This window comes from Astatotilapia calliptera, chromosome 4 (assembly GCF_964374335.1).
Source record: "Astatotilapia calliptera chromosome 4, fAstCal68.1, whole genome shotgun sequence".
NCBI classification, from domain to species: Eukaryota; Metazoa; Chordata; class Actinopteri; order Cichliformes; family Cichlidae; genus Astatotilapia; species Astatotilapia calliptera.
Window position 1 is genome coordinate 26,144,590 of NC_137425.1, and position 25,727 is coordinate 26,170,316.

Genomic DNA, 25,727 nt, shown 5'->3' on the forward strand with positions numbered 1-25,727 from the left:
TCCCTCCAGAGAGTGGGAAGATACAGGAGACACTGAGAGAGAATGGCACAGTGGGTATCTATCTCGAGCTCACTCCTCCACCTCATTACAGGTAGGCCGGCTCAGGCCCATGCCAGTTAATTAAAGGATGTAAGAAACCCACGGTTTTTTTTTAGCTTCTTGATTTAGGTATCTGAAAGTAAGCAGTAGGGCAGACTGGGAACAGAGAGTGCAAATGGTATAGAAGGGTGTAGGAACTGATAAAACCTTGCAATGGCATTTATTGTTATATTATATTATTAATATATTATATTACCTAATATGTTAATGCCTAACTTCATCTACCACATACCACACATCAGGTTTAAAAACAAAACACCTCTATGGATGGGACATGTTTGCTCAGTCCCGTATTGATTTGGTTAATAACTACAAGCTGTTCTTTTCCAGAGATCGGGCAGTCCCACAGCGGATGAGGGCAGTTCTTGGAAAGGTTATTATCACAGATCCGAACAAATGCAGGTATGTTTACACAGCAAAAATATTTAGTCTTGCTTACTTGCACGCCTTGCATGTGCCACATGTATTTTGCGATTCACCATAATAAAACCGCTGTTTTAATTTTACTGCAGTCCCGCCTATTTAAATATCCCTTTTTGTCACATATTTACCAGTGTTTGCACAGCTCCTGTCTGTAACTGCAAAAGCTTTTTAGGTGCTTAAGGTTAAGGTTGCTGGTGTGTCTGTTCCTACACTCTTTAAATTCTCCTTTTAACAGCTGACAGTCGCGTGTCTATCTTTTTTACCTACACCCTGCAGTCATTTCACAACACTGACTGAACTCTGTCAATTGTGGTCTGCTGGGGCATGTGTTGAAATTCCTGAACTGAAACCAATAGCTACAAGAGAGGCTTTTGGTAGAGGGTGGGGGTGCCACTTTATGTGCAAGAGATTTTCAGACGGGAAAATGTGGCAAGTCTTTTTTGAGAGTTTAGAAGAGAAAGCTTGTCTAAGCCAGGGAATGTCAGGATTTTGTATTTGCAGACTAGGACTTTAGATTGACAGACTTTTTTTCCCCCTCCATATCTTATCTTGTTGGGAATACCTGTGTGGCTTCAGTCAATAAGGAGGGTAAAATTTTCCATGGGAGATTCCAGGGAGACTCAGATTGATCCCCACTTTCTCCCCCGCAGGAGCTCCCCGGACCCCTTTTCATAGCCAGGCAGTTTTTTGGGGGTGGTGGGGGCGACGGAGTAGGTGGTAGGCTTGTTTTCTGAACAGATCTTCGCGGACCCGCCCAGGAAGTGACAGACAGACAGAGAGCGAGAGCAGCGAGCAAACAGGCAGCAGGGCTGAAGCGCTACATTAGCTCCGCTCCACTTGTCACAAAGTTGAAAAATTGTTTTTGCTGTTGTTTTTAAAACGCGAAAAACTCGTCCGCGTGCAGCGACATGGACGCACTCTCCCCTTAACGAGGCGGGGTACGTGCTCGGGACGCTGGCGGTTCGCTTGATTGGGTTAACATGGGTATGAATGGCGGGGTTTCATCTTAACTTTTCCTGCGATAAAGTAAGGTGATTTTTTTTAAAATAGCTAATTAAGCTTGTGCGGTAACAGTACTTTTGTCTTTATCTCACCCTCCCCGGATCCTGTTATCATGACGGTAAGCGGCACCCTCCTTCACTGTACGGCTGTACTTTGAAAACACTTTGTTTTTCCTGCTTGTCACGTCTTCCTGAACCTCTACTTTTCAAACGAAGCCTCTCGGCTAGCCGTTCACTCGGCTCGGTTGGGTTAAAGTGTTTAGCTAGTTTATCATAGATGTTAACGTATATTAGCTTTACAAAGCTAGCTAGTTTTAATGTGGCGAGCGTTTGTTTGACTTCGAGGGGTGTGTACATGAAGTTACCGCTAGCTTAGAAGTGACTTTTATTCGTTTAGTTTTATTTGTGGTTCGTATGGAGAAAAACAAGTAAAGTAACTGCTGTCGAAACGAAATACTTGACACTGGTTTCAAAGCGTGGTGTAGTTTCCTCCCCTTTTACCCTACTGCTACTGTTTACAGTAACTGGCACTAGCTTGTAGCTTGAACTGTGTGTGCCTTTTTTTTATAGCCAGCTGTGACACATGTCCTCTGGTTGCAAACAGGCAGACACTGCCAGGCAAAGCTGGCAGGTGTTTTTTAATAACCTAGAAGTACTGGCTGTCCAAACAATAGTAATTTAGGAGTTGGCCTTAGAATGAGTGTACTGTATACCGGGACACTCTCATTAACAATAAGAAAAAAAGGTGAAACCTGTTTAACCTTAAGGACAAAGCTCACCAGACAATACGTCTTTATAGTGACAGGAAACGGGAGATGAAAAGAAGTGATGTTGTCTGTTCATTTGACTGTTTTCCCTTCTTCAGTTTATGACCTTTTCAAGCAAGGTCACGGTTCTGATAGTATAAGGGTTTACTGCTTAACAGGTGTCCGTTTTTCTACGTCAACCATCTGCTTCCTGTTTCTGCTCATGGGCATGTTTTGACATGATGTGAATAATTTGTAATAAGGTTTGACAGATAACTTTCTGTTGTATTTTAGACTTGTCTTTTTTGTTTTTTCAAGGCATACAATCAGTGTTCATTATGGATTTAAAGCCATTTAAAGCCATTTAAAGTTCGATTGTTTTTCTTAAACAAAACCTATAACAACAGAGCTTAAATACAGTAGCTCAATAAAATAAACAGAGAAAATAGCACAGTAAGGTGCAATTACACCTAAATGAGGAACAGAATTTAAAAAAACAAAATGCTCTCTGTGGGGAAAAAATAAGTCTGGGGAAAAAAAAGTAAAATACATTAAAAGAGCTCAGTGAACAAAGGTCTAAATATGATGCTCGACTGTGTGTGTGTCTACACCCAACAATGCTTCTCAGTTAAAGAGCTCAACTTAATTAAATTAAGAATAAAAGGAAACCTGGGGTTTCTCCCTACATTATTCCTGTTATACTCTGTTGTTGGGAGTCATCAGACTGTATCATTGTTAGATTAAAGGAGATCAGTGGCATATATTAACTGGCTCAAACAGAGAGAAAGTGGGCGGTACCATGGCTTGCAAGAATGCAAGTACATAATGGAACATAAATACAGAAAAGGGGTAGTTAAAGATGACAGGACAGACGAGAGAAATTATATTAAGCGTACAGACTTGCAAACAGATGGGAGAAGAACAAAGTAAAAAAAGAGTGGAAAGTCGTGGGGAGCGAGATGCCAGTTGGAGATGAGCTGACAAATGCAGACAGATTTAAAAAGCGAGGAATGTACTTGTTGGTGAGTGAGAGATAAGCCAAGTGAGGAGTGTATTGCTTGGAAAAAGGAAGAAAAAAGAAGCTGCTGGCTAATCTTCTGATCTGGGATCACCTCATCTTGAGGTACCTAGCACATGTTTTCCTCTTCCTGTCATCGTGTTTGAAGCTAAAGCAGACCTGCTGCAGTGCAATAGAGCAGCACCCTGTTACGTAAACACAGTGCTGTTGATGTATATAGATTGTTGAGTGAGCTCAATACTGTCTGCTTTACCATCTTGTTAAATGTAAAGCAGTAGAGGATGTAATATAATATAAACTGCTTTAACTGATTTGGCCTATCACTTCTTCACACTGGAAACCAAATTATGGCCTCTGTGGCAAAATAAGGCAGGAGTCTCTGGTCTTTATGTACAATGATAACATAAACCTGTAGTGATGTAGCTGCTGCTCATAACATAAATGTTGTTGTAATTATACTACGCTACCCGCTCTTTAATATGGGGTTGTGTGGTTTGTCCACCCTAGTTCGTTCTTTCTGTTTCTGTTCACTTTCACTTTTTCTTCCTTCGTTAAAAAGCGTTGAACTTTTGTTGCATTTTCTTTGGCGACTTTGACTTTGTTCTGCTTCACAGCCCGACCTCCTGAACTTCAAAAAGGGATGGATGTCAAAACTGGACGAGAGGGGGGAGGTAAAGTGCAGCCAAGTCATATCCTCCTGTCACTCCTTCTCCTTTCCTAGCCTCTTCCCAGCATCACTCGTTCCTAATGAGAGAGGCTGTTTGTAAGGCGATAGCAGCAGGTTATCTTTGTTATCATGTTAATAGCTTGGTGGCTTGAGGCATAACAGGTGTGTCCTCTGTTTGAATGAAACGCTTGGGTGGGTGAGAGAGCTTCTCGCTTCACACATGCAGGCTTCCTGTTCTGCTCGTGTTTGTCTCAGCTTTTACAGACCAGGCTCGCTCAAAAAAAATAGAACATAATAATAATTCTGATACAGTCTTAGATGGCGTGTTATGTTGTTGTTTTCAAGCCATGTGAAAAAGACTTTTCAAAGGAATATGCAGTCATGTGAAAAACTAAGTACACCCTGATTGCTTCCATTCAAATGTTTGCCTTGATTTATTGATCATCAGCAAGTGTGAGCGTATCTAAAAAATAGAAGTTTTGGTAATTTTCTGCTCTAGACGTAGGTTTACAAAGTTGGATCTGAACAAACTACAAGACGTCTGGAGCAATGTCCTTTGGACAGTCGAGACCAAAGTGGAGATGTTTAGGCCTAATATACACCGACATGTTTGAAGAAAACCAAACTCAGCGCATCAGCGCAAACACCTCAGACCAACTGTTAAGCACGATGGTGGAGGTGTGATGATTTGGTCATATTTTACAGCCACAGGACCTGGCCACCTGCGTCAGTCATGAATTCTTATGCATACCAAAGTATTCTACAGTCATTTATGAGACCACCTGTCTGACAGCTAAAGCTTGGATGTAATTGGGTCGTGCAACAGTGCAACGATCCCAAGCACAGCAGCAAATGTACTACAGAGTGGCTGAAAAAGAAGGAATCAAGGTGCTGATATTGCCCAGTCAAGGTTCAGAACTAAGCCAGGACCTTCAGAAAGTTATGCATAAAAAAATGTGCACAAACCTTAGTGCACGGAAGCAATGTTGTAAAGAAGAGTGGGCCAAATTCCTCCACAAAGACGTAAGAGACTGATAAAGTGAAACAAAAAATTATTCGAATTGTTCCTGCTAAAGGTGGTTCTACAAGCTATCGAATAGGAAGTACTTAATTTTCAACTGGACTGCATAGAGGACTGAAAATCTTCTTTTTTACTTGTCTACATATTTGGCCTTTTAGAGTTGCTGCTTCCAGTAATTCAGTCTTTGTTTCTTTAGTGGAAGAAGCATTGGTTTGTTCTGACTGATGCAGGACTCAAGTATTACAGGGACTCCACTGCAGAGGAGGTATGTATTGAAGCAAACTTGCATTATTTATGCAGACTGTATAAAAGATGGACAAAGCTTATTGGTCAGAAAAGAAGAGCTAATGTTAGAATTGCTTTAATCTTGCATTCTGCAGCAGTTGGGCGATCATATGGCTGGAAATAGAAGTCTATAGAAATGACACTACTGCTCACTTGATTTATGACCTCATTAAATGTTTTTCTAAAGGGTTAATGGTCCTGCTCACTTGTTTTAAGTGTCATTAAATACAGTATAATGTCCTCTTTCTAAAATATGGTTCCATTAGACTCAAAAAGTGATGCATGGTGGTCAACATGTCACTGCCATATGGGTGGGCTGTGGTTTTTCAGTCAGGTTCACCCCTGTAAGGTTGTGAAAATGCTCAGCTTGAGGCCTAAAAGTGGACTTGGTCAACCAGTGCATGACATTATAGTGATTATGTCCATCTTTTATATGCAGTCTAGTTTTTGTTTTTTTTTATAATGAGAATATGAAATTGTAAGAGAAGTATGCAAACCATGTTCCTGTGGTTTATGTACAGAAAGATGACTTGGATGGAGAGATTGACCTAAAATCCTGTGTCAATGTGTCAGAATTTGATGTGGAGAAGAACTATGGGTTTCAGATACAGGTGACTGTTTTTGGCACCTTTTGTAGACTGTGACTGTTTTTCATCTTTATATCCACCCATTCTCATCTTCCTTATCAGTTCCATACCCGCTCAACAGTTCCTGCTGTGTTTTCTTACTAATCACGTCTTACATCTCTGTCACTATCTCTTCCACCTCTCTCTCTGTATATCTCTTTCAGTTTTTCCTCATCCCAACCCTATTACATAATTTTTCTTTTTCTTTTTTGTTTCCATAACCTATATTTCTTTTGTGTTTCAGACACGGGAGGCTGCATTCATGCTGTCTGCCATGACAGCTGGGATCAGGCGGAACTGGATAGAGGTTTTAAAGAAGTGTATTCGGCCCAGCAGCTCTCCTGACATCACACAGTAATTATGAGCAGACATGTTAACATTAACATTAAAATAAAAAGAGTGTTTATTATCAGGTAAAAACATGCCATACAGTCTGGACAATAATGTTTTGAACTATAAGTTTGTGTGTAATTATGGCAAAATGTAGTTATGATTAGACACACAGGGGTGGCTCCTAGAATCAGAATAGTTAGATAGTTTCAAAAAAGAGAATCTCTTTCTTCCACTCGTTTTTACAGAGGTGGTATTCTGGGGAATACATATGGCCAAACCACAGGAATGCATATATCTTGTAACTTGTCACTGTTCTGCCTGATCACAGGCAGATAGACTTACAAAGAAACTCCATAAAGACCCAAAATGTCTCCCACACACTGTCCAACATGAAGTATTTTGACATTTCAAAAAGTACTTTGTTCTTGAGCAACTTGTGGGAGGTGTTTGTCATAGTAACCATATAAAAATGGATTTATTTAAAAGCTAAACATCTAATAAACTCTTAGTGTTGCTTACAACCTCTTGCCTTGAAGGGCAACATCTAAGAAGGCTGGGCTGAAGTGCTAGCTTACACTAAATTCAAGAGTTGCTTGCATCACATTCTTGGACATTTTCTGTTGACCACACAAGAGTCTGTACATGTACCAGCAACCTGACAAGTCACTTTCTGCTGTGATGGTTCAAAATGAGTCAAAGCGTAATTATTTGGATTATTAATGTTCTGCTTGTGTAATGACTCACCAGCAGCTGTGTTCATGTGAGTGTTCATGCTGTAGAGCAATGTTCAGTCCTGATTAATCTCTGCTGATTTAAATTTGATTTATTGGTTTTCTTTTTCCATTATGTATAATTTTTTTTTTAAATTTTCTTTTAAACTTCTCTAGATTACCCGACAGCGACAAGGAAAACTCCCACGATCGCGTTTTGCTGTCCTCTCGTCGACCGACATCGCGCCATGGTGAAGCTCAGTCAGAAGTCCCGGCCTCCACCCCATCTTCTCATCGTAGGTTTGACTACGTTGAGCTATCCCCTGTTCCCGCCTCTTCTAGCCTTCGTCTTGCCAGTCAGAGAGAAGCAGGAGAGGGGCAGGGGAGAGAGCACAGCCAAAGGCAGGAGGAGAAGAACACAAGCAGCCAGTGGGATGCCGTGCTGTCCAGGAAGGGCACCGGATCAAACCAAAAGCTACGCATGGAGGAGGAAATCGAGAAGAAGTGGACAGAGTTTGAACAGATGCCCTTAAAGGAGATGAGCTCCTTACCATCAGTGGGATCACGTGCTTCCGGCCAGACAGCCAATGAGGCGCTGCAGAGGGAGGTAGTGCGTGGAGATGATTTTCCAATTTGCACATGACATAAAATGCAAATTAACTCTTCATCGCTATGGATGAAGTAAACACTTCTTATCGTTTTCCACTGCTTTCGGATGCTTTTCAGCAGTGTTTTCCATCTTAAATAAGATGAAGCACATGATTCAAACGGACGGTGTGGGATTGAGAAGGACCCAGATAGTAAACTGGAAAAATACTGCTGAAACTCATGCCTGCTTTTGGTCTGTGTGTGATGTGGACTTTGTTTTGAATCGTTTGCATTTCCAAATCCTAAGGCTGTCTATACCTGACACACCTTACTATGATTTATAAGCACAGAGAATCCCAGCATATTTAATCTTGAATTACAGTTTTGTTTATATATAAAGAGAGTTGAATGGTTTTTCTTAAACTTAAACCCTGTTAGACCAACTTCATAAATTCAGCAGTGAATAGGGTTAAAGGTCAAGCCCAAGGTAGCTCTGGAGTAAGTGTTGGTGTCATTGGACTGCCTGTAGGAAAGAAATGACTCAAATGTGTGTTGCAGTAAAATGGCACATTGATCAGCTTTCTCCACCAGCTTTCAGTAGGCTTTACCTCCGCCTTTTTCTTCTCTCAGGTGGCGTCACTGAGGCAGCAGGTCGAGCAACTACAGCGGAAGGGAGGGGAAGGCGGCGGAGGAGGTGTGCGGGGTGGCTGTGGCCCTGAGGCACCCTGCAGCCGCAGCCTGTTGGCCATGGAGCGTGCTCATCGGCAGGCCCTGGAAGAGCTGCAGAAGCAACACGACCGCCAAGTCAAGGAGCTGGAGGCCCAGAAGGACAGGCTGCTGCTGCAGGAGGCCCAGGACACAGCGCGAGGTCAGTCAAAAAGCACATCAGCCACATATTAACTGCTAAATTCTGAAGCAATAGCCGCTGTTAAACTAAACTTTTACAGGTTTAATTTAAACTTTTACTGACATTACTATAAATGACCATGATTTTTTGTAGTAAAAGACATAATGTGCAGTGCCTGCCTGTGAATGTTCTTAGTAGAATTGATTTCTACTGTATTATGCCACGTCTACCTGTATACATCCTTCTGTTTTAATGCAGTTGAAGGCTGTGAAACATGTTTTCACCGTGCTTTCAACATGCTTTCAGTCTTTCTTGATAACTTTCCCCTTCTCAGTAAAGTTATGGTGTGATAATGTCACTTACAACAGAAAACATTGTGTAACACTCGAGTTTGTGTTTCAGTGATGGAGGCTTTGAAGAAGAAACACAAAGAGGAGCTGGAAAGAGAAGTTGAGAAAGTGAAGAGGCTGAGCAGCGGCGCGGTGGACTCACAGACTCTGCGAGCTCTGCATCAGTACGTAACTTTAGATCAGATTTTGCCAGTGACTTAAAGATGTACTGGGGTCACACTGATACTTATGGAGACAATGATGATGTGACGGATGATTACATAACCTGTTTACTTGTTAAACGATCAGAAAGCGGCTTAAACTTCCACTGCACCCTTCCTTTTAGCTCGGCCTTCATTGGTAATTTATGTGAACATGTCCTTTTGCTTTTGAGTGGGAGCTACGTGGCCATAAAAGGGTATTCTGTTAAATAAAAGTTTGAATTTGCAGACTCGTTGAAGTAAGGCCATTACCACAGCCGCCTCTTGGTCCTGTCAGGCGCTTAAGGAATGCGGAAGAATTTGGTCATGGATTAGTTTTCTTTTGTAAGCGTCGCAGGCCTTTGACACAGACTGTCTCAGTGGCTGCAGCTGGAACCTGCATTTTAGGGCTTAACTATGTTGCCTACACTGCATTTTTTACCTCTGCATGCTCTTCCTTATTTTTGTGGTCATTGGTTATAAGTAGCAAAGAGGTTTTAAAACCACAGGAGGAAATACTCAAGTCATGAAGAAAAAAAGAGCACCACGAAGGAAACCTACTATACTCTAGTTATATTTTCATAATGTGAAAAAAGGGGTTGTCCAACTCTTTTTTTTTTATTTTTTTTTTTTTATATGAAATATATATTGTTTTGTGTAACTGCTGCTGATGTGTAATAGAGTAAAGAAAAACTTGATGTGAAACGGCAGCATTGAAGTTGTTGTATCAGTGATTTGGTTCACCGAAGCCCCGACGTGAACACAGTTTTCTTTGTGTTGCTGCAGGGCAGAAGCTCAGGCCTCGCAGAGAGAGCTGGCCGGACTGTCTGAGCGCTACTCTCAGAAGTGTCTGGAGCTAAACAGAGCTGAACAGAACAACGCAGAGAGGGAACGGGAAATCAGCCGCAAGGAGAGAGACATGGAGCAACTGAGGAAAGAGAACCAGGTGGGTCAGCTGCAGTAGACTCAGCTGGGAAGAATGATGCATTCACTTTACAGCCCCCAACTAAATATGTGTATGCAGATTTCTACAAACAAACGGCCATTACTTGAAATCACACAGGCCAAATTTTTTCCTTTAGGACTTAAAGGCCCGTTTGACAGAGGAGATGAAACGAATACAATCTGCCATCAGAGATCACGGCTCAGAGGACAAAAACAGGATGCCCTGTGAGCTAGAGGTAACAACTCTTAAATGTATACCTGAAACTGAAAGCATACCAGGCACTTCTGTATCTGCTAGGACTTTTTTTTTAAGCAATACCAGCGTGAAACGGTTGTGAAAATCTGCAAGTTGCACCGAGAGCTGCAGCATTAGTTTAGAAGAACAACAATAACTGACAGCAAGCCTAAGAAATGGCCTGCTTTATGGGTGTGTTGTGCTCAGCTACATAAAGATACCTGTTTGTAGTCAATCTGATGCCATAGATGAGGCATTCAAATGAGTACTTGTTATACTTATTATTTTCTCTCATATCTATACTGTTGAAATTGTGGATGCTTACAATGAACATTGCCAAAGATTAGACTTTGCAAAAACTACTTTAGTAAAGTCCAGCGAGCTGTAAATTCCACTACAATCTATTTCTCTGTCGTCAGTACATTCGGCCTTGGGTGAAAAATAAATCTCTGCGAATATAGTTCACTGTAACAGCTGCAGATTATCTAGCATGATTTATGCATTTGGGTCACAGCAAACATGTCAGCAGTACAAACCTCTCCAAATTCAACTGGAGAATGCAGTTTGAGTTGGACTCTACGGTAATCTGTCAATGTTTGCAGAAATATTCAAGAATATGCTTCAGCCTGACCGTTTTGGCCTCTCAAGTAAATGACAGTGGTGTTCCGGCCCTTATCTACAACTACATAAATTACAGTGCAGGCTGTTCTGTCATTTAAAGGAAACGCCCACAATATGTGTTTTTTATTTTTTTGTTTTTTTCCCAGGTTCTACTCAGGATGAAAGACAACGAGTTACAGTACTTGCAGAAAGAGATCAGCTGTCTAAGAAATGAGCTGCAGTTCCTTAACATGGTAGAGTGTGTGTGTGTGTGTGTGTGGGTGTGTGTGTGTGTGTTTGAGGGGTGGATTTTTTTCATGAATTTACCAATAGGCTGTAAATAAAAGATGCAAGTAGTTATTGTGACCTCCCATTGTGTTGGATTTTCGCTGTTGCCTTTTTGGTGTTTTGAAACAAGGTGTGTTCAGATGAGACGGTAGAGCTTTTAATCAAATGCTAGCTGGGTTAGCAGGGCGCATCTCCGCCCTGCTGCTCCGTGACTTGTCTACAAATACAAGTTAGTTTTTGGCTTGTCATTTTTGGCAACTGCGGCAGTCTGCTGTCATTCAGAACAATCTCAGTGAGGTTTTTGGCAGCACCCTCTTTGTGACCAGTTTCACCTAGCAACAGCTACCAACCACTTTGGTTGGTTTTCTGGGGAGTACAAATCTTTCCCCCTCATCGAGAGGTTTCCAACCATTAGTACCTACTCAGATCGACTTGTACCAAGGTGTTTTTTTTTCTTTTCTTTACTCAAATGAGGACCAAAATTTACTAAATGAATCACCATGCTCTGTAGAAGACATATTGACTTTTTAGGTCTGAAGAGCACTGTCATCTTTGATGTACAGTCTATAGGTGAATGCCAACATTGTCATAGAAAATGCAGATCATGAGTAATTTAGCTAGTTTAAAACATGCATGCAAGATGTTTTTTTGTTTTTTTCCCTTCACAGTGGATGTGATGTCACTGAGATAGCCTGAGAGATTTTCTGTCACTCTGCTCCACAGGAAAAACAGCTGGCCTGTAAGCGATATGGAGAGTTGCAAGAGGAACTGAGTGGGATGAAGGGCCGAAATGAGCGAGAGATTCGGAGTCTAAAGGAGCACTTGAAGCTGGCTATGGCTGCTCTGCAGGAGGGGCAAAAGCTGGGGAACAGCCTGGACCACTGAGAGAATACTTCTGGTACTAAAGCTCTGTCAGACATGGTGACCAGTGCGGACTGATATGGAACAGATGTTTTCTCGTTTGTTTGTTGTTTAGGAGAACGAAAGGATGGTTACTGTTTTTGCTGGACAGTCCCTGCTGTGTGGAGACTTTGATAATGCCTTAAATTTTAATCACTCTGCCAATAAGAGCACAGGAGAGAAGTTTGCCTTCGTTGCTTTCTATTGTGTGGTTATAGTTGTGAAAGAGCGTATTTAAACCTGAAGTATGACCTTTTTCCAAGTAGTTTTGTTCCTTGATATAACCAAGTACTTTCAATGCATAAAACTGTGACTCAAATCTGAAAACAATATTTAAAAACTAAACAAAATCTGCAGTAAAATCACATCTGGCTTTGAAGCCCAGTCTCCTGGGGAAAAACCGTGTTTCATCTATCAGTTTAGTACAACCTGCTACCTCTTTGGACGTTGTTACTGCTTAAACCATGTCACCAGGCTTCATAAAGGTCAGAAAGCTTTGAAGGCAACCTTCTCTCTCTAGCTTAATGAGCAGCATAGAGTAGCCATTAGCTGGTTACGTTACACTGGGCCATATATAATGTACAAAATTGCACTTTTAATTTTTTTTTTTTTTTAGTTTGGCTTTTGTTGGTTTTGAGTGGAAGCGGTGTGTATGAGTGCACACTTGGTCTGAAAACTGGAAAGCTTTATTGAGTATCTTTTTTGTTGTTGTTTTTAAATGTGGTATTGTAGATAAAGACTTCATACTGTATCAGCTTTTTCTTTTTTAATTTTTGGATGAATAAACTTCTCATTGGCCCTATGTGCTGCCTGAGACGGCAAAGGTCGGAAGAGCTGCTGTCATCTCAGTTTTCTGTATTACAGCTTTTGAGGCATGTTTACTTTGTGAAAATGGCACACAGTACTTAAGAAACGTATTTGCTGTATTTTTTTTTTCTTTTGAACTGGGAAACTTGCTGATGTTCTGTCGGGTTTGAGAATATAAAATTCAAAAATCTCTATTGGGATGAAAACAGGACAAAACAGCAAAAAATGTTTAATTCCTTGGCGGTTTAAGGGGGTGGGGCTGGATTGGAAGTTGATCTGTGATCGTACAGAAGCAGATTCAGCTCAGCTTTCTTTGGTTGCTTTTAAAGGCTGTTGAATGAATGTTGTCCCGTATCACAGATGTCCTCAGTTTTAAGCCATGGCTGAGAACTCTCAAGCCTCCAGTCTCTCCTGATCATTATTGGCATACTGTGTGCCACCATCACAGCAAATGACAGGTGTTGCATCAATGAGCCAGTTTTTTTGTATTGACGGTATGTATTGCGATAAAAAGAATTATCTAACTTTTAAAAACGTGTTCATATTTAATGTACAGTAGAGCCTTTGTCATCTTTGTAAATAAACATTTTTGCAATCAATAAAAGACGTTCAACAGCACATAATGTACGTTTCATTTCTGCAAGATTGTATCCGCCCAAAACCTGCAGACGTTTGTGTTTTTCAGTTCTGTGCTTAATCTAATGTAAGGATACGTTTCATAAAGAAAAAAAAAACCCTGCATGGTGTTGGAGATGTGAGTACAGGTCCCACTAAAGGCTGTCAGGCCTTCATGCCACCCTCACAGAATCTATTTCTCACAATTTGGTCAGAAATATGGACACAAGTTGTCAGCTGTAGGTCACTTTATAGAGCAGTGGTAGTCGTCCTGATGCTGGTGTGATGCCCTTCTTTGAGCATCACACCAGTAGCAGGCCTGGTCCTGGTTCTTGGGCCTAATATCTCGCATGAGAACTGAACAAGCTTCTCGGATGAGAGGTGAAATGTCTTCAAGCAACTTAAAGAAGTCCAGACGCTTTTCTTTCCAAGCTCCTTAGACTAACTAATATCTCCTTCATGTCCCATCCTGAATGAAATGGACTCTCTGGACTGCAGGTCTCATATCATAATGCTAGCATGAGAAAAATCAGTTGGGTTTTTTTTTTTCTGGGGGGGGGGGGCACACAGCAAGAGTCTCTGGGAATGACCTGTAAAACCATCTTTTAGGAGGTTGTCCAGTTTGACCTGTTGTTACTTTTCTTTCCACCAGAGCAAGTGAAACGGATCCACAGTGGTTTCTGCTTCTTAACTGGACAGGTTGATATCCCTGAAGTTTAACAAATTTTGTGTTATTCTGTAATGAAGCGTTCCCTTCATTTTGTGAGCGGTGTCTTGAACCAGCCGTACCTCTAGGTGGCAGCAGAGCGCTTTCAGCACTAATTTAATGAAACCGGAAAATAGCAACAGTAGCAGTTATGGCGTCCACAGCGGCGACCCGGACGGCAGCTGGTGCTGCTAAAGTCGTTAAACCGATTTTTAGCCGTGATTTGGACGAGGCTAAGCGCCGAGTCCGGGAGTTATACCGAGCATGGTACCGGGAGGTCCCCAACACAGGTACGTGTGCTCCCTGTAGCGGGTAAACTGTGTGGAAGAAGCAAGGCGAGCGTCAAGGTCGCGTCTATGGAGCGGTGCAGAATAATTAACATTAGCTGCTAGCACAGAGGATCCTGAATATGACAATGTTTTAAAGACTCTCTCCTCTCTTGTGTCAGATAGAGATGGTGATGTTTCCGTTTAATCTAAACTGTAAAGGGAAGTTCATGACTTCAAAGCAACCTTTAGATACTGACTCTAGCTAGCGTTCATTTTGGGCTCCAGGCAGATGAGGCTGCATCGAGGATTATGTACTCTGTACTTTATGTCCACACATTTTAACTTAAAATCATACAAACAAATACAGAATCGATTAAAAAAGAAAAGAGGTGCATATATTACGTTACGTTGTTGTGTGGGTTCATGCTTACAGAAGACCTGTTACTTTATTGAATATAATATGTAAAGCAGCTTCGTAACACCCGTAGTTAGCAAGAATTCCATGTTCAGCATTCACTTTGTTTTGGCTCCTAGCAGGTGGTTACTTACACGGTTACCCATCAGATCCTTTAAGAGGTTTATTTAAGGTGTACATCTAAGGGGTACATTAAATCTTCGGATTTTTAAAAGAACAATTTTCCTATATCCATATGCGGTGTAAAAATGTGGAACAGTACAAGTTTGGAATTAAATATATATATTGTTTTATGTGCAGACTAGTACATAGTTAATTATGTATATTGTCTGATTACATGTTATATCGAGGAACACTGATGAGTAAATTATTAAATAGCATTAAGGGAGTAGGATTAAATAAATGTGTACTTTAGACCTTTTCGAACATGTAAATTGTTCGCTGTATAGATTTATTCCTTGCAACGTGATTTTTTTTTCTATTTTGCTTTCTGTTCAGTGCATTTTGTTATTACGATATTATTACTATTTACCTCTTCAAAATCAATCAATTACAAACAGTGATTTCCTTATGTTTAACACCCAAATGCTGATGATCATCTGATCTGATGTAGCAAAACAAATATGGCATAATGATGATGATGAGTGGCAACTTTGCAAAAACAAAGACAGTAGGACAATTTTATTTCAAATAGCCGCTGTAGATTGATTTAATTCATGCAGCTGTAATAGTAACATTTAGGAATGATGTCCTGGATAAAGTGTGTGTAGCAGAACCAAAATGGCTCTCCGTTTGTGTCTGTTCCTCTGCAGTCGCAATGTTTCAGCTGGACATCACAACACGCCAAGGAAGAGACAAAGTTAGGGAGATGTTTGACAAGAACAAGCACATCACCGACCCCCGTGTGATCGACATGTTGGTCATTAAGGTAAAAGCAGCACCTGTGACAAGAAACAGTAAATATGATTTTTCTCAAGGCGGTGTCTCTTAGGGCTCTGATTGCTGATTAAATCTAACTTAGAGCCACACTGAGTTGTTTACTTCACGGTGTGTTGTGGTGTTCTCCGTTTTTTGTGTGTGTGTGCTATTTAAAGGGGAAAATGGAACTTCAGGAAACGATCCACGTCTGGAAGCAGAAGACCCACATAATGCGCTATTTCTACGAGTCTGAAGAACCTCGCCCCACCGACTTCCTGTCCAAATTCTACCGGGGACACGACCAATGAACTGTACAGCTCTCGGCCTGCCCTGTGACCTGTTTTTTGGTTGTGTCCAATTTGACAGCTGTTTCTCTTTATTGTAAATATACACTTAACAATCACCTATCTATAGTTCAGTCTCTTTTTATTATTGATATTGTCAGTTGGATCAATTAAAGCCATCAGCACACCATGACTGAACGTGCAGATGTGTTGTGAGCGGGTTGTTTCAAACAACATAAAGCTTTTTCACTGCAGACAGTAGGAAAAGCATGTGAGAGCTGAATCTTCATTATTATTATTGATTTCATCAGTTTTATTATTATTTTTTTCCTGCTGCTATGAAAAGCTTTAATCTTGTATTTGGAAAATTGACATTTCCAGACCAAAACTGAGCCGAAAGCTCTAACAGTAAGAGGGACAAATAACATTTTACAGTCTGGATTTTGTCCTCCTTAAGAAGGTATAATCCATAAAACTGGACATGAAACAGCTCCTGGGAATAACTTAACAGCTTTGTTCCAAACAAGTTTCATATTTCATGCAATGAAGTGTTTTAAACAGTTGATAGAAAATTAAATTTTATTGAAATCATTGTGTTCTGGTATCGATGTGAGTAGTGAATGACAAATACAGTACAATACGATCAGCCCGGGGCAGCAAAAACCCTGAATCTAGTGCACAAAGACGCAACTCCGGCAAGGTGTTAATCTGCTGAGATGCTCACTGACGCTGGGCGGTGGTCATCGTCACACAATACACAATCTGTGAGGGGCAGAAAAAGTGTGTTGATTTATTTTTACACTATAAAGGCCTGTAAACGGTTACATCTTAATATGAGATGTTTAAGAACTGCTGCAAAAGCCTGAAGAAAAATAAAGCAGACAGAAGCATTCAAGCTGCTAATGTGAGCGTAATGTTTTTATTACAGAGCTGAAGCTCTGAGCAGCAATCTTAATTAAAGCCTGGTCGGCAACAGCAAAGGGGACCTATTGTACTGATTGGTGACCCCTCACAAAGATTGTAAAATGACTATGTATTGATTTTCCTTCTTTTTGACTCGCATGGATTACTCAGTGTTTTTCATAAAAGCATCCATCACTATTATAGTACACATATATATGATAGAAAACAAAGAATCTTAATAGGTACCTTTTAATGAAGCATGTTATTTTTTTTAATTGCAATGGTAACTCCCACATTTCAGTCTGTACTGAACAACACTGTACAACACAGACGGAGCAGGGAGCGTGCACTCTGCCACACGGTGACACCCACAGCGACAGCCAGCGATACCTGCTAACCTGAAGCTTTCCAGACCCCCTCAATCATCATCATCGTCGTCCTCGGGGACGAAGATGTCGTGCTCCTCCAGGAGGGCGGCAAAGTTCTTGCTGATCTGCGTCCCCACATACAAGAAGGGTACCACTATCAGGGCGATCCGGATAAGGCCGAAGGGGGTCTGCTCCCCGGTGTCACACACCCCACCACAGAAACAACAACGTTATTTAACGGCGCTCGTGAGACTACACCTTCCGAGGATCTGATTTCGTAACACTGCGTGCAAATGAGACTCACCTTTCTGGGTTTGGGGAGCATAGCACCGGACGACGAGCACACGGCCGTCCGGCACGCTGTCACGGTGTTCCCCGGTACACTGGAGGGGGTCAGCGGGGATCTGCGGGGGGCTCTGAGGATAGACAGCCTGACGAGGCGACTGAGGGCCGACGCCATGTTTACAGCGTTTGACGATGCAGCGGCAATGCGGAAAACGAACCGGAGATGAATTGTGATGTGCAAGAAGAGGGCGGAAACAGCGCCCCCCTGTGGTGACTCAACAGCACCGCGTTTTTGTTTTTATTTTCCCGACTGCATTTCCCAAAGTTGAAATAAAACACGGAGGCTATACATTGCGCTTTACTTTGTCTTGCAGCTTACATTTAAATATCATAATCCTTAGCAAACAGCGGTTCATTCATCTTAAAAAGTTCAGACGGCAAAAAGGCAAATCAATAAATTACTGTACAGCATTAAATATTTACAGAATTCTTATACTAACTAAAACATCAAGGAGCAGAAGAACAGTAATCATGACAAAATGCATTGAAATAGTGGACCGTACCACACAGTAGATACTGGAATTACGAGAGATGCATGCTAGACATGCACTGTTCAAGTGTTAAGTTACTCCGCTGTTGTCAAGTGAAGAAACAACCAGGTAAAGATCAGACTTCCTAAATGTGACTTAAATTATTTAAAGAAAGTTTCAATTTAAAAAAACAAAACAAAAACAGATGTCTTTCTCAAGTACCAGAAATGAAATTTGACTTTTGTTTGAATCAAACGTGATGTAAACAGCTTCGTGGATGAACTGCCATCATCGCCCCGGTGCAGAGTCATCCGCAGCTTTTCGTCCCTTTCATCCTTACTCAAGTCCTTGTGGCTGTACCGCGTACTTGTGAGGCAGGGTCGTGGTAGCAGAGCTGGCTCCTCACTACAGAGTTGAGAGAGATTCACTCGTCAAAATTAGCGACACTCCAGATCTGACTGTCCGCACCCTGCGATTCCCTTTCTCACCTGATGTCTGAAGGTCAGATGTCTGAAGAACTTGCTGACCTCACCGGGTTTAAGGGCTCCCGCGGTCTTGCTGCCATCTCCTATCCACACAGTTTGCCCTTTGGTGATAGCAGCTCTGAGGCTCACACACTTGACTATGTAAGTGCTGGGGACAGAGTTGGGCATGGTACTGGAGGACACTGTGATGTAGGATGCGTCTTTCTGATGGTCTTGGTAGCGCACTATCAGTGAGGAAGAGTGGTCATTCATTAAAAAAAGTACAGAGTACAGTACAGAGAGAGGCTCTGTTCTATGTTTCTTTTTAAAGGCACGGTGGCGATTACCTGCAGATGTGACTGCTGTGTCTGTGGTACTGGCGAGCTCCAGCAGAACTGTGGGATATGTAGGATGGAGCAGGTAGAGCTTTCGAATGAGAGGCTCTGCCACGGCAACACCCGGCGACACCTATAAACAGCCGGAGAGCACATTTAGCACAAAAGACTCCTTAACAGAGTCGAGCACAATGGAGTAAAATGATCACAGAGGGCTCCTCTTCCTGGGTTCTCATTAACCTAGCAATTCTATCTGAGGAAGACTTACGGTTGTCTTGGTAACATTCTTCTGTGCTTTGATTGGATCGCTGGCCCAGAACAGGAAAGCGGATTGGCCCGTGGACGTGGAGATTGCAGAAGTTTCTATACGAAGATGGGGACACACGAACTCGGCGGCCCACAAACGGGTCCCATTCGCCCCATCGATGATTAATGTCTGAAAGACAAAGAAGAGGAGGAAAAACCACCAGTAAGATCGGAGCAGATGTTACATGTCAGCAAAGTAATTTCAGCCCTGAGGGGGAAAAAAGCATGAAAGAACCTTTGGTTTGTTTGTTTTACCTTCATGACTCCGTTTGATGAATGCTGAATGAAAAGATCGAGGATTCCATCGCTATTGAAGTGTCCTGCCACTGGTTGACTGTGACATACAAATAAGTATTTTAGGAACGCATATTTTTCTAGTTTTCCAAAGGATGGGACAGATGTTTTGGTGGAATGTGATTTTTAAAAAAAAACAACAACAAAGATCGGGGCATGCAGCTAAAATGAAGTCAGGGAAACCATATCTGACTGAGTGCTCTTCTCTCTAATGATTTTGCATTAATCACACGATTACCACACAGAAAGTTGCTAAAACAACAGTTACATGAACTATTGAAAACTTCAGACCACCTCATGGCAATAGTAAGGCGCCCCTCGCCAAAATATAATTTTCAAGCACATCAGTTTGTTCAAACCTCACCACCCTCAAGTGGTTGCTGCAGGGGGGAAAAAATAAACAGGACTGTACCTTTGACTGGAAGCTGTTTTGTAGGTCCATTTCTTTCGCAAATTCTTCTGCCGGAGCAGCAACTGTACGCTGCCTCCATACACCAGCACCCAGTCACTTCTGGTGGAGTTCAGGTTCGAAGCGGTGTCCAGGTTGTTGTGGTTTCTGCCAAAACCAGCCACAAGAGGGAGCAGGAACCTGGCCTGGTCATGGTCACGTGGGCTAGAAAGGACACAACAAAGATCTGATTTTGACTTATTTTAGACAAAAACATATATCTAGTAATCTGCTTTCTACTTTAGTGCCAGCTGGTTAAATGTATTTGGTATTTAACAAACAAAGAAGAGTTTGCACATTGAAAACAGATCTATGCATCAATAGCAGACACCCACCTGTAAATTTGTATGATGGAAGAGAAATTGTCCTTCTTCATGCCCTCCCACCCTGAATCCTTCTTTCGAAGCGCCTGAGTTTCGGGCAGTTTTCCAGTAGCCTGAAAGTAGATGTCTCGCAGGGAGACGGCCTTCACATTACCTAAGGGAACACACGATGACACAAGGTCCTGTGAAACCACCATTAAAATAACTTCAAGGGTCACTTCAATAGTTCTTAAATGAGCTCCTCAGAATCAGTTGTTGTTGTTCAATAACTTTAGTATATTTAATGAAAATATGCTTAATTTTATCTGATTATTTTCCCAGTTAGAAAGCTGTGAATGTCCTTCAAGAAGCCCGGAGAACTATTCCTGACGACTACTTAATGAAATCATAAGAAATCTGCCTAAGACAGATCAGGCTGTGTTGTAGAATAAAGGTGGTCATACCAAATTTTGACTTTCAAGCTGGTTAGAAAACTGTGTTTGCCTAATACAGGATTTCCGTGTGTTTGCACCTGTTTCCCATTTTGCTAGAAAAATATTATAATATGTGTCGTTATAATCAAAACTCTTGCAATATGAGCACACAGAAAAGCTCATGGGGTGATTCTTTTTGGAGCAATCTTTAAGTATTTAAGCAGTTAACCTCATGGTAGTGAATCTAAAAGAAGGAATGAAAGAATAGGAAAGAAAAATATTCCGCTCTTCTCCCCTCTGCTCTTCTTCCCTTTTCTGGGAGGCAGTGGAAAGGTAGAGCGTACAGCTCGATCCGGCGGAGAGGTGTTGGAAGCCAGATCGGGTCCCCCCCTTCATCGCAAGGGGGGACCCGATCTGCCTTTCGTTGAGGCACACAACAATTTCTCCATTTAAAGCAGCATTGTCAGGGATTGTAACATCTAGTCCTTTTACTGAAACGTCACCTAGACCAAACAGGATGTAGTATACTCCTTGTTGTGTCTCATATAGCCAGGGACCAATCAGCGTCCCTTGGGCTGTGACGTTGAAAGGCACAGCACGTCCGAGTAACGCTCCCGTCTCTCCAGAGATCAAAGTCAGAGAGAGATCGAATTTCTGAAAATACACAAAGCAGCAAAAAATAAATAAAAATACAAGCAAACTGTAAATTCTTCAGCTCGTAATGATTGTTAAATGAATTAGAATGAATGAATTGTGCTTACGTGAACACTACAAAAAAAAAATAATGCTCTGCAAACTGTAACATGCATCAATATAGCACATGAAGAAATAAGGGAGGCTGGCATACATCATCCGCTGGCAGGGTGGCTACAAGCAGATCTGGGTGTGAGTCGCCCTGGAGGTCTGGAAGTAACACTGCCTGAGATTCAATGCTCTTAATTGATGATGACCACAGCTTATTTCCTGTGGAGGGAAAGGAAATATCTTTGAATGCTTAGAAATGAATACTTGCAGTTGATTAATTTTATTTACTTCTGCACAGCTGGGACAGCACTGAGTCCGACCTGTGGTGCCGTTGACAGCCATGATGTAGGATTTGCAGATGAGGAGGCACACGGGCGACGGCACGGTGCTGTACTGCAGACCACACTGGATGTACATCACAGCCTCTGACATGACATTTTTCCACAGCACCTTGCCGCTGACGGCAGAAAGGGCCACTGCACTGTAAACTGGGATGAAGCGCATACACCATGTATAAATATCAAAGAGGTTACAGAGAGAGAAAGCACACAGAGTCATCTTCAATGACTTTTTGCTGCCAGTGGTAGTGGATCACTGCACAAATTGTATGGAATAATGAAGGACTACATCCAAATTCTTCAACATCACCTCAAATCAACAGCTAGACGGCTGAAACTCAAATGCAGTTCAGTGTTCCAAGAGGTCAATGATCCCAAACACACATCAAAACCAGTTTTGAAATGGATAAAACAGGTTAACATTAGGCTTCTGAACCTCAAATCTACTATCGACTACACTTAAAAACCCGGGTCCATGGTTGGAAACCAACCAATTTAAAGGAACTCCACCAGTTCTGCAGAAGCCAATCAGAATGAAGCCAGAAGCAAAATAAATATACACTTGTGCACACGGTTCTTTTTTTTTTTAAAGTAATTAAAGATGTGTGCTGTACAATTATTCCAGCCTGGAAAAAGAAGAGTTCAAAGAAACCACTGAAAGCCCAAAATTACCATGACACAAATACTCATGATGAGTAAGTAAACTTCTGATCACAGCTGTGGATGGGTACCGGCATGAGGCTGCAAAGATATTTACATATCGCACATACTTTGTGTGGTGTGGGTCTCATTGGTCGATTCGGTAACACCCAAGAACACATCCTCCACTGAATCACCATCAACATCCCACAGTGCCAGCGCGGGTGGCGTGACACCTAAAAAGAAAAAAACATGAACACCACCCACTAACAGAAGCAATGTTTCATGTGTAAACAGAGCATGTGATGGGTAGAAAGATGTTTCACAAGCCTGTGTAATGACAGGTGGAAAATTACAGGGTTAGGCACTTTGTCTAGCCTCGACGACTCCTGAGTAAGCCTTATTATCGTGGCACCACTCACTTTAGATATCAGCAGAGGAGAGCGAGTTCTTATCAAGCACTGGCTGTTTATTTTTCCTAGTTTACTCTGGAGCTAACTACAGGCCTACTAATCTGTATGCTATGTTACATGATGGGCATTAATAAAAGAGTCCCTAAATGTGCATTAATGTTCTTACCTCCTGTCCCTCCCAGTGCTTTCTCCCACTGCAGCCTCTTTTCCAGGTCTCCCTTCTGGCATGGAATCAGGAACGCACAGAGCAACACAACCACTGTGGCACACACCAGAGGCACCAGAAAAAACGCACTTCGGATAGCGTTCTTCACCCTCAGCCTTTTTTGTTCATCAGAACTGTGAAGCCCTAGCCCAGCACCCCCCATTGCTCCAGGGCCCCCTCTGTCCTCCCTCTTCCTCTCTCCGTCCGAGTCCCTGTGGCTCCAGTACTGCACTCCCTTCATGTCATTCCTGTCCTGCCTGGATTTGCTGGGGAGTCGCTCCCTCCACTCGTCCTCCTCTTCGTCCTCGTCCTCGTCTTGCACCCCGTCTTCCGCGCCGACAAGTCTTCCAGATCGGCCGCCGCGCAGCTTGGAAGACCCCGTGCCCAGGCAGCTATCCCTGCCGAGACCATTTCGGGGGTAGTTGAGCACAAGGTCATCCTCTTCGCTCTCGTCATCACTATCTGCTTGGGTGAGAGGGTCATACTCCCCGAGCTCCGAGCCCTTCTTCCCTGCAAAGACACACAGAAACTGCTCATTAGGAGTACACTGGTTTGAACATGACAGACAGATTCAGACAAATGCTACAAAACTGAACAGACAGCTCTTCACAGTACAAAAGAATAATGACCCAAAGCAAACTGCGAAAGCAACCCGAGTTTCTCAACACAAACAAATTAGATATTATTCAATAGCGGAGTCAGTCACCTGATCTAAACACAATGAAGCACCTATAGAGGAGCTAACAAAACTGAAATCAGAGACCCACAAAACAAGCAGCGACCAAACGTGGCTGCAGTAAAGGCATGACAGAGCATCTCAAGGGAGAAAACACAGCATTTTGTGACGTCAGTGGGTTTTAGACCTCAGGCAAATAGTGACTACAAAGGATTTTCATGCAAGTATTAAAAACTATACTTATATTTAAACGTTAATTTAATATATAATATACAATAATTTTGAGCCTCTGATGTTTGATTACACCACTTTACTACCATACTGTAGAGGTGGGCAGAGGCAAAACTAGAAAAATAGTGGATCTAACGCATCCACTTAACACACTGGTTACTGCTACAACTACACGTTTCTTTTCCAGCTATTTATTTATGAGTGACTTATGTATGTATATATATATATGTATATATTGTACTATTCTTAGTTAGCGTATTGTCTGTCTTGTCTTAATGTTGGTTTATAATGGAGCACTGTAACAAAAAACAATTTCCCCCAGGGATCAATAAAGTATTCTGATTCCTGTATTTTGAGGCATTTTTTTGATTGTAGCCCCCCTATTGCACAATAACACACTTAAAACAACAATAAAAAATAAAAATAGTAATAACACGATGACGTTAGCTTGGTTATTTTATTTCATCAATGCTTGTCAGCATTTTTTTTTCACATTACAGATTTCTTTAATTAAATAGAAATACCATTAGAAGAAAGAATGGAAAGAAGAACAGAATAGAATAGAAATAGTATTACCGTAATACAGGCAATGATGGGCATCACTGTTTCCAGTAGGATATTGTCGCCAGGTCTGAGCTTGTATTATGTATTTGTCATGATTTTTTTTTTAATGGTGAACTGTCTAACAGCAGGTTGTTAACATTAGCGAGCAGCTAGCCGTCGTTCAGCACCACCACACAGCGCCGTCAACGTGCCGCTCTGACGCTGCACTACACAAACAGAAAAACTGCGGCCATCTGATTTGACTAGGATTAAAAAATTGGCACGAGAAATTGGCAGAGATAAAACGGAAAACCTGACAACTGCGTATGACAAGCCAGTAAAATCAAATGACTTCGCTACATTGAGAAGGCTGAGAAGCGAAATGGGAGAGCACAGACTATCAATGAAGCTAAGCTCCGTTACGTCTGCACATTGGTCTGATAAATAATACAAATCAGTGCGGCATCTTACCGGGCAGTTTGAGGGCACGGGACAGCGCTGCAGCCATTTCTCCTCTAACAGAGCCGACGTGAGGTAGCAGTGATGTACGAACCCACAGACCCACCGAACCAACAGTTTGGCTTTGCGCCAGACCATTTGCATCATGGGACTTGTAGTTTATGAGGAACTCTTGTTTTGCGACGTCTGTAACTCTACATATATATTTATAAACAGTGTAAAAACATCATGGACATTGACTACATGCTAAATTTGAAATCATCACATCATTTTTGAACGATATAATTACCCTATAGATGATACATGAAGTAAATATTTATGCGGCATATTTATTTGCTATATTTCGCAATATCGTTGTGTTCTTTTGCACTTTGGAACTTGGGGCATGCTCCCCCACGATGTAATTACCATACCTAACACTCCAATTACAAGTTTATTACCTTCGGTAATATATGTATGTTAGTGGAGGACAGCAGCTTTTTATTTTGACAGTGTTTGGGACTCGGGGAAGGTCCTTGTCCCACGAGGCATCTCGCAAAGTAGGCGAGTCACCTCAGCAGGCAGACCTGTGCCCTTTCAAAAATTAATCTCGTTAATTGTACGAGGACACGGGCGTCACCCCGCGTCGTTATTTTCCTTACTCATCAGTTTAAGGCATGACCCAACTACGGTGGAGGACGGGCATAGACCACGTACACAGGCACTCTCTATTATGGTTTCAAATATAAGTTTCCTCCATTGCGTTTTTTTTTAGTTTCTGTCGAATTGTCTTATTTCCGTGAGTAAAGAAACGATCGATTAGCCAGATTCTGACCCTTTTAATAGTTATATGCAATGTTTATGTCGTAAAATCGCTGCGCTATGTGACACAAAGGATCATGGGAATGCAGGTATGCGCGCTATTCGTATTTCGTCAAGACTAATCGATCACAGAT

General features: G+C 41.9%; 4 protein-coding genes and 1 non-coding gene across 8 annotated transcripts; 2 read left to right on the forward strand and 3 right to left on the reverse strand.

The window, feature by feature from the left end:
* Positions 1 to 439: 439 nt before the first annotated feature.
* triobpb (TRIO and F-actin binding protein b) lies at positions 440 to 13,286 on the forward strand. 3 transcript variants are annotated; one of them, XM_026165692.2, is made up of 12 exons: positions 440 to 501; positions 3,902 to 3,958; positions 5,172 to 5,240; positions 5,782 to 5,871; positions 6,131 to 6,240; positions 7,107 to 7,536; positions 8,148 to 8,385; positions 8,767 to 8,878; positions 9,680 to 9,839; positions 9,976 to 10,074; positions 10,841 to 10,927; positions 11,685 to 13,286. In XM_026165692.2, the coding sequence occupies exons 1-12, from the start codon at positions 496 to 498 to the stop codon at positions 11,844 to 11,846; spliced, it is 1,620 nt and encodes a 539-aa protein (XP_026021477.2). In that variant the 5' UTR covers positions 440 to 495; the 3' UTR covers positions 11,847 to 13,286. The 3 variants fall into 3 exon arrangements, with proteins under 3 accessions (XP_026021477.2, XP_026021478.2, XP_080157119.1); XM_026165693.2 differs by lacking the exon at positions 440 to 501 and adding an exon at positions 1,289 to 1,642; XM_080300993.1 differs by lacking the exon at positions 440 to 501 and adding an exon at positions 1,289 to 1,506 and having other exon boundaries at positions 3,926 to 3,958.
* Positions 13,287 to 14,064: 778 nt separating this feature from the next.
* Positions 14,065 to 16,466, forward strand: ndufa6 (NADH:ubiquinone oxidoreductase subunit A6). Its single transcript, XM_026165696.2, has 3 exons — positions 14,065 to 14,279; positions 15,486 to 15,601; positions 15,768 to 16,466. Exons 1-3 carry the CDS (start codon positions 14,141 to 14,143, stop codon positions 15,897 to 15,899), a joined length of 387 nt encoding a protein of 128 aa, XP_026021481.1. The 5' UTR covers positions 14,065 to 14,140; the 3' UTR covers positions 15,900 to 16,466.
* On the reverse strand, positions 16,437 to 17,774 carry smdt1a (single-pass membrane protein with aspartate-rich tail 1a). Of its 2 annotated transcripts, none has more exons than XM_026165698.2 (3): positions 17,451 to 17,774; positions 17,177 to 17,334; positions 16,437 to 16,637 (listed from the first exon to the last, which is right to left on the reverse strand). In XM_026165698.2, the coding sequence occupies exons 1-2, from the start codon at positions 17,604 to 17,606 to the stop codon at positions 17,197 to 17,199; spliced, it is 294 nt and encodes a 97-aa protein (XP_026021483.1). In that variant the 5' UTR covers positions 17,607 to 17,774; the 3' UTR covers positions 16,437 to 16,637; positions 17,177 to 17,196. The 2 variants fall into 2 exon arrangements, with proteins under 2 accessions (XP_026021483.1, XP_026021484.1); XM_026165699.2 differs by having other exon boundaries at positions 17,169 to 17,334.
* Positions 17,775 to 17,776: 2 nt separating this feature from the next.
* fam234b (family with sequence similarity 234 member B) lies at positions 17,777 to 24,959 on the reverse strand. The gene is made up of 13 exons (XM_026165695.2): positions 24,805 to 24,959; positions 22,845 to 23,393; positions 22,397 to 22,501; positions 21,609 to 21,776; positions 21,392 to 21,507; positions 21,048 to 21,198; positions 20,144 to 20,285; positions 19,773 to 19,973; positions 19,322 to 19,400; positions 19,029 to 19,196; positions 18,773 to 18,893; positions 18,450 to 18,670; positions 17,777 to 18,366 (listed from the first exon to the last, which is right to left on the reverse strand). Exons 1-13 carry the CDS (start codon positions 24,839 to 24,841, stop codon positions 18,364 to 18,366), a joined length of 2,061 nt encoding a protein of 686 aa, XP_026021480.1. The 5' UTR covers positions 24,842 to 24,959; the 3' UTR covers positions 17,777 to 18,363.
* A 337-nt stretch (positions 24,960 to 25,296) lies between these two features.
* Positions 25,297 to 25,450, reverse strand: LOC113021593 (U12 minor spliceosomal RNA). Its single transcript, XR_003272324.1, has one exon. It is a non-coding gene; the product is annotated as a U12 minor spliceosomal RNA (small nuclear RNA).
* Between the last annotated feature and the right edge of the window lie 277 nt (positions 25,451 to 25,727).

Excerpts from the sequence above, each read along its gene's own strand:
- fam234b (XM_026165695.2), bottom strand. The coding sequence starts at position 24,841 with ATGGCTGCAGCGCTGTCCCGTGCCCTCAAACTGCCCG. Across the intron at positions 19,401-19,772 it reads AAAACAGCTTCCAGTCAAAG|TCAACCAGTGGCAGGACACT; the intron begins GTACAGTCCTGT and ends TGTATGTCACAG. Across the intron at positions 18,671-18,772 it reads CACAGCAGTCACATCTGCAG|TGCGCTACCAAGACCATCAG; the intron begins GTAATCGCCACC and ends CCTCACTGATAG.
- ndufa6 (XM_026165696.2), top strand. The coding sequence starts at position 14,141 with ATGGCGTCCACAGCGGCGACCCGGACGGCAGCTGGTGCTGCTAAAGTC. Across the intron at positions 14,280-15,485 it reads CCGGGAGGTCCCCAACACAG|TCGCAATGTTTCAGCTGGAC; the intron begins GTACGTGTGCTC and ends GTTCCTCTGCAG. Across the intron at positions 15,602-15,767 it reads TCGACATGTTGGTCATTAAG|GGGAAAATGGAACTTCAGGA; the intron begins GTAAAAGCAGCA and ends TGCTATTTAAAG.
- triobpb (XM_026165692.2), top strand. Across the intron at positions 9,840-9,975 it reads AACTGAGGAAAGAGAACCAG|GACTTAAAGGCCCGTTTGAC; the intron begins GTGGGTCAGCTG and ends TTTTTCCTTTAG. Across the intron at positions 10,928-11,684 it reads AGCTGCAGTTCCTTAACATG|GAAAAACAGCTGGCCTGTAA; the intron begins GTAGAGTGTGTG and ends TCTGCTCCACAG.
- smdt1a (XM_026165698.2), bottom strand. The coding sequence starts at position 17,606 with ATGGCGTCGGCCCTCAGTCGCCTCGTCAGGCTGTCTATCCTCAGAGCC. Across the intron at positions 17,335-17,450 it reads TGCTCCCCAAACCCAGAAAG|ACCCCCTTCGGCCTTATCCG; the intron begins GTGAGTCTCATT and ends ACCGGGGAGCAG.